The 15,546-nt window shown below is 45.5% G+C and overlaps 1 protein-coding gene across 1 annotated transcript in view; it reads right to left on the minus strand.

The window, feature by feature from the left end:
* The window catches only part of ret (ret proto-oncogene receptor tyrosine kinase), a 116,016-nt gene that overhangs the window by 51,381 nt on the left and 49,089 nt on the right, over positions 1 to 15,546 (minus strand). Inside the window, exons 2-3 of the mRNA XM_048563787.2 lie at positions 7,507 to 7,746; positions 5,178 to 5,459 (exon numbers count right to left, since the gene is read on the minus strand). Coding sequence (XP_048419744.1) covers positions 5,178 to 5,459; positions 7,507 to 7,746 — 522 coding nt within the window. The remainder of the gene's footprint in view (positions 1 to 5,177; positions 5,460 to 7,506; positions 7,747 to 15,546) is intronic.

The following is a 15,546-nucleotide window of genomic DNA, read 5'->3' on the forward strand; positions in this document are numbered from 1 at the left end:
GAACAGGTACTTCTGGGAGCTGGATGTGCACAGATTACCAACTTTCCTGAATTACACTTTAAAAATATTTGCTTTGCCATGATGCGCTTTGGGACACCCAGTGGTTGCGAACATTGCTACATAAATGCAGGTCTTTATTTTCCTTGCCCTTCCCAACACGAAATCAAAAATACAGCATGCTTAAATTTACAAATTGCATGTCCCAGTGATGTTGGCCCGGAAACAGAGACTCTGCTAAACTTTGAGTCGAGGCTGCAAAGAGAAAATTGCAAAACAATAGAATACTACAGCGCAAAGGATTCCTGAAATTCACTTGCTGTTTGTGAGGTCTTTCTTGAGCTTTGCCTGAATTTGCATGCACTTCAAATGCAATCCAAGGCATTTCAGGCTGTCCCACTGTGTGACCTGTTGCAGCCCACGGCCGAAGAGAAATTAGGTAAGGGCTGGAGCTATGAATGCGCACACCACTAGGTGGTGCAATTGTTAAAGAAATGCATCAATCAGCTATAACGGGAACTGCAGATGCTGGAGAATCCAAGATAACAAAGTGTGGGGCTGGATGAACACAGCAGGCCCAGCAGCATCTCAGGAGCACAAAAGCTGACGTTTCGGCCTAGACCCTTCATCAGAGAGGGGGATGGGGAGAGGGTTCTGGAATAAATAGGGAGAGAGGGGGAGGCGGACCGAAGATGGAGAGAAAAGAAGATAGGTGGAGAGGAGAGTATAGGTGGGGAGGTAGGGAGGGGATAGGTCAGTCCAGGGAAGATGGACAGGTCAAGGAGGTGGGATGAGGTTAGTAGGTAGGAAATGGAGGTGCAGCTTGGGGTGGGAGGAAGGGATGGGTGAGAGGAGGAACAAGTTAGGGAGGCAGGGACAGGCTGGACAGGTTTTGGGATGCAGTGGGGGCGGGGACGAGCTGGGCTGGTTGTGTGGTGCAGTGGGGGGAGGGGATGAACTGGGCTGATTTTGGGATGTGGTGGGGCAAGGGGAGATTTTGAAGCTGGTGAAGTCCACATTGATACCATTGGGCTGCAGGGTTCCCAAGCGGAATATGAGTTGCTGTTCCTGCAACCTTCGGGTGGCATCATTGTGGCACTGCAGAAGGCCCATGTCGTCTGAGGAATGGGAGGGGGAGTTAAAATGGTTCACGACTGGGAGGTGCAGTTGTTTGTTGCGAACCGAGCGGAGGTGTTCTGCAAAGCGGTCCCCAAGCCTCTGCTTGGTTTCCCCAATGTAGAAGAAGCCACACCGGGTACAATGGATACAGTATACCACATTGGCAGATGTGCAGGTGAACCTCTGCTTAATGTGGAAAGTCATCTTGGGGCCTGGGATAGGGGTGAGGGAGGAGGTGTGGGGGGCAGGTGTAGCATCAATCAGCTACCTGTGCACAGGCAGAGGACAACTGTTTAGTGCCTATCCCCTAGGCAACTGAAGGTTTAAAACCGATCACTTGTTGCTTCATCATGCCTTTGTCATTCTCAAGACTCATTTATCCTGAGGTCCTGACGTCTGGATCTGCTCAAGAAAACTAAATGTCATCCAAATCTACAGACATAACACAGTGAGGAGCTGGAGAAACACAGCAGGCCAGGCAGCATCAGAGGAGCAGGAAAGTTGATGTTTTTTAGGGTTGGGACCCTTCTTCAGAAATGGTCCTGATCAAGACGTCAACTTTCCCGCTCCTCTGAGGGTGACTGGCCTGCTGTCTTCCTCCAGCTGCACACTGTGTTATCTCTGACTCCAGCATCAGCAGTTCATGCTGTTTCTAAGTTATCCAAATCTGCGTTGTCCCTATTCTAACTTGCACCAACCCCATTCCTCTATCATTCTTGCGTTCACTAATGTACACCATCTCCTGGTCAAGCAACATTCTGATTTTACAACATTCGCCCTTGTTTTCAACTCCCTCTGTGCCTTGCTCCTCCCTTCCTTTCACTGTAATCCCAAAGGAAAGTGCAGTAAAGCTGATGACTGAGACACGCTGGTCCAGTGTGTCTTGGATACTTCCAACTGGAGGACGTGTGACCACTGCACCAATTTCTAAGTAGGAACACTGGAACGGGAGTAGGCCATTCAGCCCCTTGAGCCTGTTCCAGCATTCAATGAGACGATGGCTGATCTGTGGCCTAAGACCATAGACATGCCCTTGTCCCATATCCCTTAAAATTAACAACTGAACAAACATCCCCCATTTGTGGAAGAGAGTTCCAAACCTCTTTCACCCTTTGTGTGTAGAAGGACTTCCTAAAATCTCTCCTGAATGGTCTGGCCCAAATTCTCAGACTATGTCCCTAGTCCCGGAATCTCCAACCATCGCAAATAGTTTATCTTTCTCTACCCTGTTTGTTCCTGTTAATATCTTGAATACTTTGATCAGATCACTGCATAACCTTCTAAACTTTAGAAAACCGGCCTAATTTGTCTAACCTCTTCTCATAACTTAATATAAAATGTTAAAGGTTATTTGGTGCTTCCCCGCTTTGATCACCAAGATCTCAGTGTTCCTCAAATTCTGGCGTTTGAGCAGTCTTCAGCTGTCTAGGCCCCAAGTTCTGGCATTCCTTAGACCTCTGCGACACGCTGCATTTCTTTCTTCTTTGAAAACGGGCTTTTAACCTGAAGTCTTTGGTTAACCATGTTTTTAGGTTACTTCTTCCATATCTCTGCATGGATCGACATATCCAATTTCGCTGTCTAATGCTGGAGGACATTAAAGCTGTCTTGAAATGAGATTTCAGCTTGACCCTGCTTACTTTGTCGTCGATTTTGAACGTCTCCAAACCCTCAGACTCAGTGCAATCAAGTTTTGGTAAAGATCGGTAGCTCGGGTTGGGGGTGAGGTTGTTGATCTGCTCCCCGAGCTGGCTTGTTCTCATTCAGAGTTTCGCCGCCATGCTAGGTGACATCATCAGTGGAGCGTCCAATGAAGTGATGTTACTCTATTCCAAGCGGAGTAGAATAACATGGCTTCATCGGAGGCTTCACTGATGATGTCATCCCGTATGGTAATGAATCGTCTGAAGGAAAACAAGCCAGCGAGCATGTCAACATCCTCAGTGCAATAAATAGCAAGGAAGCTCCCCTAGTAAGGTACATCACTATCCTGTAACAAGTAATGGGCTCACATGCTCCTAATCTTGTTCAGCAGGCCAGGCCATAGAGAAACTTCTCGCAAATTGACCATCACTGACCTCCCCATGACCTCTGGCCTTGGTATGCTCCCTCAATATGTTGGCACACTGAGCATGACAGAAAAGAAGGAACAAAGGGAGGCCATTCAGCTCCTCAGATCTGTTTAACAGCCTTTCCATGAGACTGTGATTGACCTGTGTCTTAAGGTTCATTCACTTGACTTGACTCCATACTCTGCTAAACCAAACATCAACTGTTGTCAGATGTATAGGTATTAATTGAGGAAGCATCTCTTCATCTTCCCTTCTTCAATTGGAAGTTCCTCACTTGTGCCACGTTGTGTGAAAGAGTATTTTCTAACTTATCTCCAAGAGATATCATAGCCCAATTTCAGGTCATGTCCCCTTGTCCTTTAAACGCCTATACAGGGAGGTTCTTTCAATTTTGCTGAAAAGAGAGACGGGTTGCTGATGTGTTTTTGTCTTGCTCTCATCAGAGCAAATGCAAGAATGCCAAATTTCAAAAGGCCCACAACAATTTATACCACAGGAGGAGAAAGTGCTGATTGGTTGATACTTGGTTAGCTGAGATGTTGCCATGGAGAAACTGATAGGGTTTCGTTTCCTGAGCTCCCTTGTAATTCCAAACGAAAAGGGACATCAACATATATGGGCCAGGGGCAGGCAGGTGGGACTAGTTTAGTTTGAGATTATGTTTGGCATGAACTGTTTGGAGTAAGGTGTCTGTTTCCATGCTGTATGACTCTATATTCATTTTGTTTTGGGAGAATGTGTGTGTGTGTGTGTGTGTGTGTGTGTGTGTGTGTGTGTGTGTGTGTGTGTGTGAAGGTGAGTGCAGCTGATATTAATGAGCCACATTATGGGCTAGGCTGGTCATTTATTGGTACAGTTCCATTACCCTGAGACCATAAGACATAGCAACAGAAATAGGCCATTTGGCCCACTCTGTCCAGTCTGCCATTCAATTCTATCATGGCTGATCTGATAATCTTCAACTCCGCTTTCTTGCTTTTTTTCCGTAACCCTTGATTCACTTACTAATTAAAAATCTGTCCATCTCACATTTGAACATACTTAACAACCCAGCCTCGACAGGCCTCAGTGGTATAGAGTTCTACATAGACATACAAGATGATCAGAGGATTAGATAGGGTGGACAGTGAGAGTCTTTTTCTGAGGATGATGACTTCAGCTTGTACAAGGGGGCATAGCTACAAATTGAGGGGTGATCGATTTAACGCAGATGTCAGAGGCAGGTTCTTTACTCAGAGAGTGGTAAGGGTGTGGAACGCCCTGCCTGCCAATGTAGTTAAATCAGCCACATTAGGGGCATTTAAACAGTCCTTGTGTAAGCAGATGAATGATGATGGGACAGTGTAGGGGGATGGGCTTAGATCAGTTCACAGATCGGCACAACATCGAGGGCCGAAGGGCCTGTTCTGCGCTGTATTGTTCTATGTTCTATAGATAGAAAAAAATCCCTCCTCATCTCTGTCTTAAGTAGATAACCATCTATTGTGAGATTATCTCTTTGGTCCTAGTCTCTCCCACAAGGGGAAACAATCTCTCCTTATCTACCCATCGAGCCCCTTTAGAATCTTAAATGTTTCAATCAGGTCATCTTTCATTTTTCCAAACTCCAATGAACACAGGCATTACTTATTCAATTCTTCGAAGGGAAATCCCTTCAATCAGTTGAGTGAACCTTCTCTAGAGTTCCTCCAATGCCAGTATATCTTCCCATCGAGAAGGTGACAAAAAAACAGTCCGGAGTGTGTGTTATAATTGTTTCAAACTGTTCTAGGTGTGGTCTGACTGGTGCCTCAGTAATATTTCCTTATTTTTATATTCCATTCTCAAATGATGGAAAATGTTTCTTTTCGAAAACTCAGCATGCTGATTTGGAATGGTGGGCATTGGGAAACACTCAAAACCTCACAAGGGCTGACCCTCGGCTCTTTATTACCTCACCAGCACCCCAAAAATGCAGGTCCATCGCCCCTCACCCTGTGATATATTTACCTGCTATTAGATGATATGAGATGTTGGCAAATTGGCACTGGTACTGGTTTGGCATTGAGTCCATTTGAAAGAACGTGCCAGGGTACGTGTTCTCAATAATTTGAACCTTCGAGTCCACTTCCCCAAAACAGAGGTCTTCTGCTGTGATGTTGGCACATGGGGGTGGGCTTTTATTCACCACAATAACTATCACTTGGGTTTTACACTCCTTCTCCCTATGGGGCTCAGGAGCAGCAAAGATGTGGAGCGTGATCTTATACAATTCAGGTCCACCCATGTTACCTGCAACAGAAAGGAAGAGAAAGGTGACATGATTCTACAGCTGCTTGAGAAACTTGTGCTCTGAACCCAAACTTACAATGAGCCATTTTAACCCTCAGCATCCTGTAGGGAGCCATGTAGGACTCAGGCTGGAAGGCAGCGTACACAATAAAACATGGCTAACTTCACAAGTCATTTTAAAGTCGATTTTTTAAGAATCTGTAGTTTAAATGCACTGAATAGAAAAACAACATGTAACTAGCCATGCATGAGAACTGTTTCCCAGTCCCTGGGATGAACAGAGATGTTGTGTTCGTCTGGTTGAGTGGAAATTCTTCCCCCAAGTAGTCTTCCATCTGAAGGAGGTTTCCCTGTCCAGCACCTGTTTATTTCCTTTATTTCTCTGGACTTTTAAAGACTTTGTTCATGGGATGTGGGCCTCACTGGCTAGGACAGCACTTATTACCCAAGCTCAGTCACTTAGATCAGAGCCTACCACATCACTGTGGGTCTGGAGTCACATGTAGGCCAGACCAGGTATATTCCTTCTTCATAAACAGTACTTCAGCATTGCCTGGTATGTAGTGGCATTGTGATAATATCCCTGGTCTGATCATCCAAAATCCCAGCTTAATGTTCTAGGGATATGGGTTCAAATCCCACCACAGCAGATGGTGAAGTTTGCATAACATTAGCAAAAGGTCATGGGGGTCAGAGCCAAAGCGAGGGAGAGATCGGAACCCAGGGTGGTATTGGAAGGGAGGGCGGTAAGAGACTGGGGGCAATCTGGAAGAAGGGGGAAGAGGCCCATCCAGCTCCTGGACCCTCCCTGTAGCCACCTCTGGGCTCCCTTTCCCCCCACCCCCTTGCTCTGGGCAATTTGTCCCTTTCCCACATGTTTTTTCCTCACCACTGAGCCCCATTTCAAAATGTATGTGCTTCCAAGCTACATTTGCACGTGCAATCTCAGATTAATTCCCTGTGGTGACTGATTGCATTTGTAAGCCATGCACTTTCCTGAATGGGCGCACATTCATGGTTGGCTGCAGTCAGCAAACACTGATGTGAATTATTTAGAATGAAGTTGTTCTAATGGTGAGCATGTACCCACATGTAATGAAATCAACCAATACTGGAGATCACAGTGGGTCACTCGAAGGTCTGATGAGGAGTCATCTAGATTCGAAACGTTAGCTTGCTGTCTCTCCATGGATGCCGTCTGACTCACTGTGATGTCCAGCATTTGTTGTTTTCAGCAGAGACTCCAAAATCTGCACTAATTTGCTCGTACCCTATGTAGCCACTGTCAATTGTTGTAAAACTCCATCCGGTTCACTAAATGTCGTTTCGCGAAGAAAATCTGCTGTCCTTACTTGGTCTGGCCTACTTGTGAGTCCAGACCCACTGCAATCATCTGAAATGGCCTGGAGAGCCAATCAATTCAGGCACAGTTAGGGATGGGCAACAAATTTCAGCCTTCATAGTGACCCCTACATCCGACAAAAACATTAGAGCCTTACAGAGGTTCATAAAAATCATGAGGGCCATGGATAGGGTGACTAGCCAAGGTCTTTTCCCCAGGGTGGGGGAGTCCAAAACTAGAGGGCATAGGTTTAAGGTGAGGGGGGAAAGATTTACAAGAGACGTAAGGGGCAGAAGGCGATGTGTGTATGGAATGAGCTGCCAGAGGAAGTGGTGGAGGCTGGTACAATTACAACATTTAAACGGCATCTAAATGGGTACATGGACAGGAAGGGTTTATAGGGATATGGGCCAAATGCTGGCAAATGGGACTAGATTAATTTAGGATATCTGGTCAGCCTGGACGAGTTGGACCGAAGGGTGTGTTTCCGTGCTGTATATACTATGACTCTAATTGAATAACTGCTGGCATTATCAGCCATGATCACATGCCAAGAATGATCATTTAAAAAATAATGACATGAATACTAATTTTACTGATCACTGTTGTGTTATCCCACTCTTATTAAATCTTAACAGGTTTATTGCTATATGATTCCATCCTCCCCAACCATCATCACTATTGAATGAGAATGGACATCCTCACCCAGCAGTTGGAGATCACTCTCCTCCAGTGTCTTGTTAAGGTAAAAGACGCCAGATCTCTCGTCGATCCGAAACCAATGGTGTCGAAATCCATTCAGCAGATTGTTGCAGAACCCAAAGTAGGCCGTGCCATCCCCTTCTTCAGGTAAAGCGTAAACCTGGAGCAGCGGAGTATCTGCTAGTTGTCCAACGTACACTGTGGTCTGGTAGGTCTTCCTGGGGAAGTACAGGCCAAGCACAACTGGAACAGATGGGGAAGCGCAGGAGACACAGAGAGAAAGGGACAGGCCAATTCGAGGGCAAGAAAATATACGGGTGGTAAAAGACAAATGAAAAAGAGAAGAGACGGAGAGAAAAATTGAGGAGATTAAGAGGTGAGATCAAGAAAGAAGGGGACAGAAAAAGGAAATTAAATATTTTGAGTAAGTGGTAGAACTGTCAACAGTCAAAATCCCCGCAGTAGAAAACAAGCAAGACACAAAACCTTTAAAGTTTATCAATTCCCTTCTAAATTTACCTCCTGGCTGCAGGTTCTTCTTGTTCAATCACAAAATGTAACTGTCTTTCATTTACTCTCACATTAAATGAATATTGGTGCCTGAATGTTCAACATAGATTCCATAATAAACAGACTTTAACTGGTGTACACAACTCCAATCTGACAGCAACACAAGCAATTTTGACTTTCAGGTAAATAGTTGCACAATGACATTTGGTGCCCATGTATTATTCAAAATGTTCCTTCATGTTAAACCGTGACATTATAACATGAGGGAAGATGCTCAAAGGGCAAAAGATAAAATTACAGCTTTGTCTCAGAAGGTGTCCTTCACACAAAACGATCAACATAGAGAGTGGGAGGCCAGCACAAAGCCAATACACATTTAATTAACAGTTGGATCCTTGGTCAAGAGGGCTGTGAGATCACCGTCTGCTGTGGGGTACAAACTCTCTGCTGATTCAGAAAGCAGAGGGTTCAGGACCCACTCTCCAAGACTTGGAACAAGACTTTTGATGCCAAGTAGGAGCAAGGATGGAGGTGGGCAAGGGGAAGAACATGAGCTTTGTGGCCAGCATACCAAGTGCTGGTACCAGTCCATCCTGGTCTTCTTCCCGGGCATGGAGCCGACAGCAGACAGAGCATCTGAAAAGCGCTGAGCAGTGAATTGAAGGCAGTTCATGGCCAATTGGCAAGGGTAGTCTGCAATTTTTCACCATTTCAGAGACAAACTGGGCAGCACACTCATCTGTAAACTTATTCCTCATGTTATCAGAGCAGACTGAATGTTCAGGGAGTAAGATTCTATTGCCTTTTACATGTTGGAATCCCATGCCGTAATACCCTCCAACTGTCTTAGAGGTACAGTGCCTTTCTGAGATCTGTGCAGTAAGAGAACAAGTGGAATGTCCAGTTCATGCATTAACCATTGACTGTGCAAAATCCTGCTATTATCTCATCTCTTTATGGTGATACAGGTGAGTAGCCAGGGCCCGTAGCCACAAAAGGCTGGAGATGCCCAATCTCTGAAGCTAAACGGACCGAGACTTGGTTCATATTTGAATAGGAACACCAGGTGCAGTAGGTTTAACGGACACTTTGGTGCAGCGGTAGTGTCCCTACCTCTAAATCAGCAGGCCCAGGCTCTGGTTCCACTGCTCCAGAAATGTGTAATAATATTGCTGAATAAGTTGTTTGGAAAATGCCTGCAAGTGTTGATGTCAACTAGACAGAAAAGACATTCGGACAACTAACATCTGACATGAGGCAATTGGCCAGGAATGGTGGGATGACAAAACCTCAGAAACCCGCATCAAAAAGCAGGCAGGGAGTCACTGATCTTTTAGAGTGATCATTGCTCCATAACGGGATTTTATCTGCAAATGCATTACAGCAGCCTTTACAACAACTCTACTCCAACTGAGCTTAAAGATCTTATTTTCTTAAAAACAAAACAGCTGTGCTGTTAGAAATGGAACAGGGGAAACAGCAGGACAGCACAGTGGCTCACAACACCAGAAGACCTTTGACAAGGTGCCGCACAGGAGGCTGCTGAGTAAGGTAAGGGCCCATGGTGTTAGAGGCAAGGTGCTAGCATGGATAGAAGATTGGTTGCCTGGCAGAAAGCAGAGAGGGGGTCTTTCTCAGGACGGCAGCCGGTAGGAAGTGGGATACACAAGGGTCAGTGTTGGGACCACAACTTTTCACTTTTATACATTAATGATCTAAATAAAGGAAGTGAAGGCATTCTGGCTAGGTTTTCAGATGATACAAAGATAGGTGGAGGGACAGGTAGTAGTGAGGAAGTGGGGAGGCTGCAGAAGGATTTAGACAGGTTAGGAGAGTGGGCAAAGAAGTGGCAGATGGAATGAAAAACTGTGAGGTCATGGACAATGCTAGGAGGAATTGAGGCACCAAATACTTTCTATCCGGGGAGAAAATTCAGAAGTCTGAAGTACAAAGGGGCTTGGGAGTCCTAGTTCAGGTTTCTCTCAAGCTAAACTTGTAGGTTGAGTCAGTAGTTAGGAAAGCAAATGCAATGTTGGCATTTATTTTGAGAGGACTAGGATATAAAAGCAGGGATGTACTTCTGAGGCTTCATAAACCTCAGGTCAGACCACAGTTAGAATATTGTAAGCAATTGTGGGCCCCATACGTCAGGAAGGACGTACTGGCCCCTGGGCGAGTCCAGTGGATAATCACAAGAACGCTCCCAGGAATGAAAGGCTTAACATATGGGGAACATTTGAGGACTCTGGGTCTGTACTCTATCGAGTTCAGAAGGGTGAGGGGGGAATCTAATTTAAGCTAACAGAATACTGAATGGCCTCGATAGAGTGGATGATGGGAAGATGTTTACTTTGGTCGATAAGATCAGGACCCAAAGGTGCTGCCTTAGAGTAAAGGAAAGGCCCTTTAGAACAGAGATAAGGAAAAACTTCTTCAGTCAGAGAGTGGTGAATCTACGGAACTTACTGCCACAGAAGGCTGTGGAGGCCAGGTCATTGAGTATATTTAAGACTGAGATAGGTAGGTTCTTGATTATCAAGTGGATCAAGGGTTACAGGGAGAAAGCAGGAGAATGGGGTTGAGGAACTTATCAGCCATGATTGAATGGCAGAGCAGACTCAATGGACCAAATAGCCTAATATCTGCTCCTATGTCTGTTGGTCAAACAGTGAATTAATTCAATAATCTTTTCAAATTAATGCAAGTGGCATGTCCAAACTAATTAAGAAATATGGAAACCAATTGTTCAGTGGATGGTCAGGTACATTCGGCTAGAACAGGGAGTTGGTGAAACTTTACAAGTCTTAAAATGCAACACTCAAAAATTAATCTTGAGTTGGCAAAGATCTGGTGACAAAAGCAGTCATGTTTTCAGCCAGAGAATTTAGAATTGAAAATTAAATTAAAACTTGAATCCGTGCTTAAAACCTCATAGCAGACTATCTCTGCTGGTTCATGTGTGTCTAGTAGCCTCAAATGGGACAAAACGCACAACACAATTTTCAATACACTGCAGTTCTGAGCCAGTCTTATATGTAGAACACATTAACCAATCTGGAATTGAAACTGTGAAGTTAAAAAGTTAGGTCAACACGCATGACGAGAAAAGGAATGTAGAGTATAAGAATGGAAGAGTCATTGTTAAATTCAAAAGGGAATTCATGAAAATATCATTCACTGAAATGTCAGTGGCTTACACTGAAATTGAAACTTTAACATCCCAAGGTATTTCATAAAAGCAGTGGAAGTTGGGTTAGCTCAGTTGACCGACTTGCTGGCCTGTGATGCAGATTAATACAACAGCATGGGTTCAACTCCTAACCCAGCTGAGGTTCCATCGAGGACTCTCCTTCTCAAACGCTCCCCTCATCCAAGGTGTGGTTCCTCTCAGGTTAAACCATTGGCCGTCATCTCTCTCAACTGAACCAACAGCCACGTTGTCTGGTAGGACTGTGCTTTTCCAGCAACCTCTTGTTTTTGTCCCGTAGCAATGAGGTTCACTCTAACCCACTCTCTGAAATGGTTTAGCAAGGGCAGCTAGAGACTGGCAATAAACACTCATAACCCACGAGTGAATTTTTTAAAATGGGCTGAATTAATCTACAGCACAGAAACTGACCAATGCAGTGGAGACCCAAAGGAAATAACACTGTAACATGTTGGGTGTTTCATATTATAGCATTTTTCCTTTAGGAAGCATCATATTTTCTGACATGCCATTAGCAATAGCTCAGCATTCTTTAATGTCACTAAAGTTTAATGACAGACCGCAATTCACATCATCACACTACACAGAGATAGATTTGGAGGGATGAGGAGGTGTGGAAGGATAGAGAGGCTTCCACAAGTTGAAGGTTCAGACACCTGCAGCATAACTGCAAGCAGTACAGTGACTAAAACATGTGCAAGAGGGAAGCAATGAAGAATTAGAGCAGTGCGGAGATCTCAGAGAGTTATGGGGCTAGAGGAGTTTGCAGGGAGAGTGAGCAGGGAGGCATTTGAAAATCAAGAATGAGAATTTTAAAAATCAAGCAGCAGCCGATGTAAAGTACTGAGAATGAGGTACCACTAACAGCTTTTGAGGATTATGAAAGACCTAAAAGATACCTAGTGTTGGTTTTTTTTGTTATTATTGCCAGTTTTCACAAAAATACATTTTATTTGGAAAAAAGGAAATGAGATTCTCCTCAGCCAGTTCAGGTGGAACAGCTTAAGAAATGCAAGAGATGCGTTTCTGGTTCTGTAATTTCTGGACAGTTCAAACAGAATACATTAACAGATCGTGGCAGCTCGGATGGATACTGTGAGAATAGAATCATTGTCTGGATAGGATTAATATCTTATTTAGTTCGCCTTTTTTGGTTAGAGCTCTAGAATTTTATTTTATTCACTCATGGGATGTGGGTAACACTTGATGGGCTAACATTTGATGTCTGTCTCTAGTTGCCCTGGAGAAGGCAGTAGTGAGCTGCCTTCTTGAACTGTCTGGTAGGTAGATGCACCCACAATTCTACTGGGGAGGCAGTTCCAGGATTCTTCCCCAGCGACACCGAAAGAAAAGTATTTCCAGTTCAGGATGGTGAATATCTTGGGTAGGAACTCACAGGTGGTGGTGTTCCTATGTGTCTGCGGCCCTTGTCCTTCTAGATGGAAGTGATCATGCATTTGGAAAGTGCTGTCGAAGGAGCAGTGGTGAATTTCTACAGTGCATCTTGCAACCAACAACTATCTGCACTTTACTTCCTCAGGCCTCTTGTAGATGTCGGTGCCATCATTAGCAACTTGTCAGTGGTAGCCCTCTAATCAAAAGAGTTGGAAGTTCTCCACAGCTAGTGATGTTCTAGGGAAAACGATATGCATCTAATTGATAAAAAATTATTCGCGAACATCGATAGAAGATTATTAATAGAAATAACTCAATAATGCCTTTGTAATGGCATTAGCAGACCCGCTTAACCAATGCACTGGTTTCTGCAGTGTGTGGATATAATTACATTAATAACAACAGGTTCACATCCGGTAAGATGCCTCCTTCTAATATTTCTCACCAATCGCTTTCTGCATGAGAGGTCATTCTGACCAAGAGCAGTGCTATCATATGTACCTTTCCAGCATAACACTCAATATGTCTGTGATCAAGGCCAGCTAAGGACATTGTGTTTCCTGTTTGGAAACAAACAGTTTTGCATGATGTACATTTGATTTATGCCTTAACCACATCAAACATGGGACTGGAACACTGGCATTCAAACTGTAACACTGCATGTTCCATACAGTTACTGAGCCCAGGCAATCCGGCCAAGTAAATTCCATGCTACTTCTCATTGAATTCTGGTCTCCCTGCCATAGGAAAGATGTTGTGAAATTTGAAAGGGTTCAGAAAAGATTTACAAGGATGTCACCAGGATTGGAGGGTTTGAGCTACAGGGGGAGGCTGAGTAGACTGGGGCTATTTTCCCTGGAGCATTGGAGGCTGAGGGATGGCCTTATGGACGTTTATCAAATCATGAGGGGCAGAGAAGTGTAAATAGCCCAGGTCTTTTCCCCAGGATAGGGGAGTCCAAAACTAGAGGGCAAAGGTTTATGATAAGAGGGGAAAGATTTAAACGGGACATAAGGGGCGACTTTTTCACACAGAGGGTGGCATGTGTATGAAATGAGCTGCCAGAGGAAGTGGTAGAGGTTGAGATGACAAGATTTAAAAGGCATCCGGATGCATATGTGAATAGGAAGCCTTTACACGGATACGGACAAAAGCTGGTAAATGAGACTAAATTCATTTAGGATATCTGGTTAGCATGGACGAGTTGGACTGAAAAGTCTGTTTCCATGCCATACGACTCAATGAACCTATTTGAAATGTTGAGCCTAGGGGTACGCAAGAGGCTCTTTGCTTCATCGCTGTTGCCTCATTGGTGACTTGGCACCTGAGATCTGTCAGTATCAGCAACTCAGGTTTTGTTGAAATTAAGACTTGCAGTTGCAATGCACCTTTCGCAAGGTTCAATGACTGAGTTCTGAGAGAATGATTTTGAGAATCTGGAATCAGATTTACAGTCACTGTAAGATAATAAAATGTGAGGCTGGATGAACACAGCAGGCCAAGCAGCATCTCAGGAGCACAAAAGCTGACGTTTCGGGCCTAGACCCTTCATCAGAGAGGGGGATGGGGAGAGGGAACTGGAATAAATAGGGAGAGAGGGGGAGGCGGACCGAAGATGGAGAGTAAAGAAGATAGGTGGAGAGAGTGTAGGTGGGGAGGTAGGGAAGGGATAGGTCAGTCCAGGGAAGACGGACAGGTCAAGGAGGTGGGATGAGGTTAGTAGGTAGCTGGGGGTGCGGCTTGGGGTGGGAGGAAGGGATGGGTGAGAGGAAGAACCGGTTAGGGAGGCAGAGACAGGTTGGACTGGTTTTGGGATGCAGTGGGTGGAGTGGAAGAGCTGGGCTGGTTGTGTGGTGCAGTGGGGGGAGGGGACGAACTGGGCTGGTTTAGGGATGCAGTAGGGGAAGGGGAGATTTTGAAACTGGTGAAGTCCACATTGATACCATTGGGCTGCAGGGTTCCCAAGCGGAATATGAGTTGCTGTTACTGCAACCTTCGGGTGGCATCATTGTGGCAGTGCAGGAGGCCAATGATGGACATGTCATCTAGAGAATGGGAGGGGGAGTGGAAATGGTTTGCGACTGGGAGGTGCAGTTGTTTGTTGCGAACTGAGCGGAGGTGTTCTGCAAAGCGGTCCCCAAGCCTCCGCTTGGTTTCCCCAATTTAGAGGAAGCCGCACCGGGTACAGTGGATGCAGTATACCACATTGGCAGATGTGCAGGTGAACCTCTGCTTAATGTGGAATGTCATCTTGGGGCCTGGGATAGGGGTGAGGGAGGAGGTGTGGGGACAAGTGTAGCATTTCCTGCGGTTGCAGGGGAAGGTGCCGGGTGTGGTGGGGTTGGAGGGCAGTGTGGAGCGAACAAGGGAGTCACGGAGAGAGTGGTCTCTCCGGAAAGCAGACAGGGGAGGGGATGGAAAAATGTCTTGGGTGGTGGGATCGGATTGTAAATGGCGGAAGTGTCGGAAGATAATGCGTTGTATCCAGAGGTTGGTAGGGTGGTGTGTGAGAACGAGGGGGATCCTCTTGGGGCGGTTGTGGCGGGGGCGGGGTGTGAGGGATGTGTTGCGGGAAATACGGGAGACGCGGTCAAGGGCGTTCTCGATCACTGTGGGGGGAAAGTTGCGGTCCTTAAAGAACTTGGACATCTGGGATGTGCGGGAGTGGAATGTCTTATCGTGGGAGCAGATGCGGCGGAGGCGGAGGAATTGGGAATAGGGGATGGAATTTTTGCAGGAGGGTGGGTGGGAGGAGGTGTATTCTAGGTAGCTGTGGGAGTCGGTGGGCTTGAAATGGACATCAGTTACAAGCTGGTTGCCTGAGATGGAGACTGAGAGGTCCAGGAAGGTGAGGGATGTGCTGGAGATGGCCCAGGTGAACTGAAGGTTGGGGTGGAAGGTGTTGGTGAAGTGGATGAACTGTTCGAGCT

The sequence above is a fragment of the Stegostoma tigrinum genome, chromosome 37 (assembly GCF_030684315.1).
Source record: "Stegostoma tigrinum isolate sSteTig4 chromosome 37, sSteTig4.hap1, whole genome shotgun sequence".
Taxonomy (NCBI): Eukaryota; Metazoa; Chordata; class Chondrichthyes; order Orectolobiformes; family Stegostomatidae; genus Stegostoma; species Stegostoma tigrinum.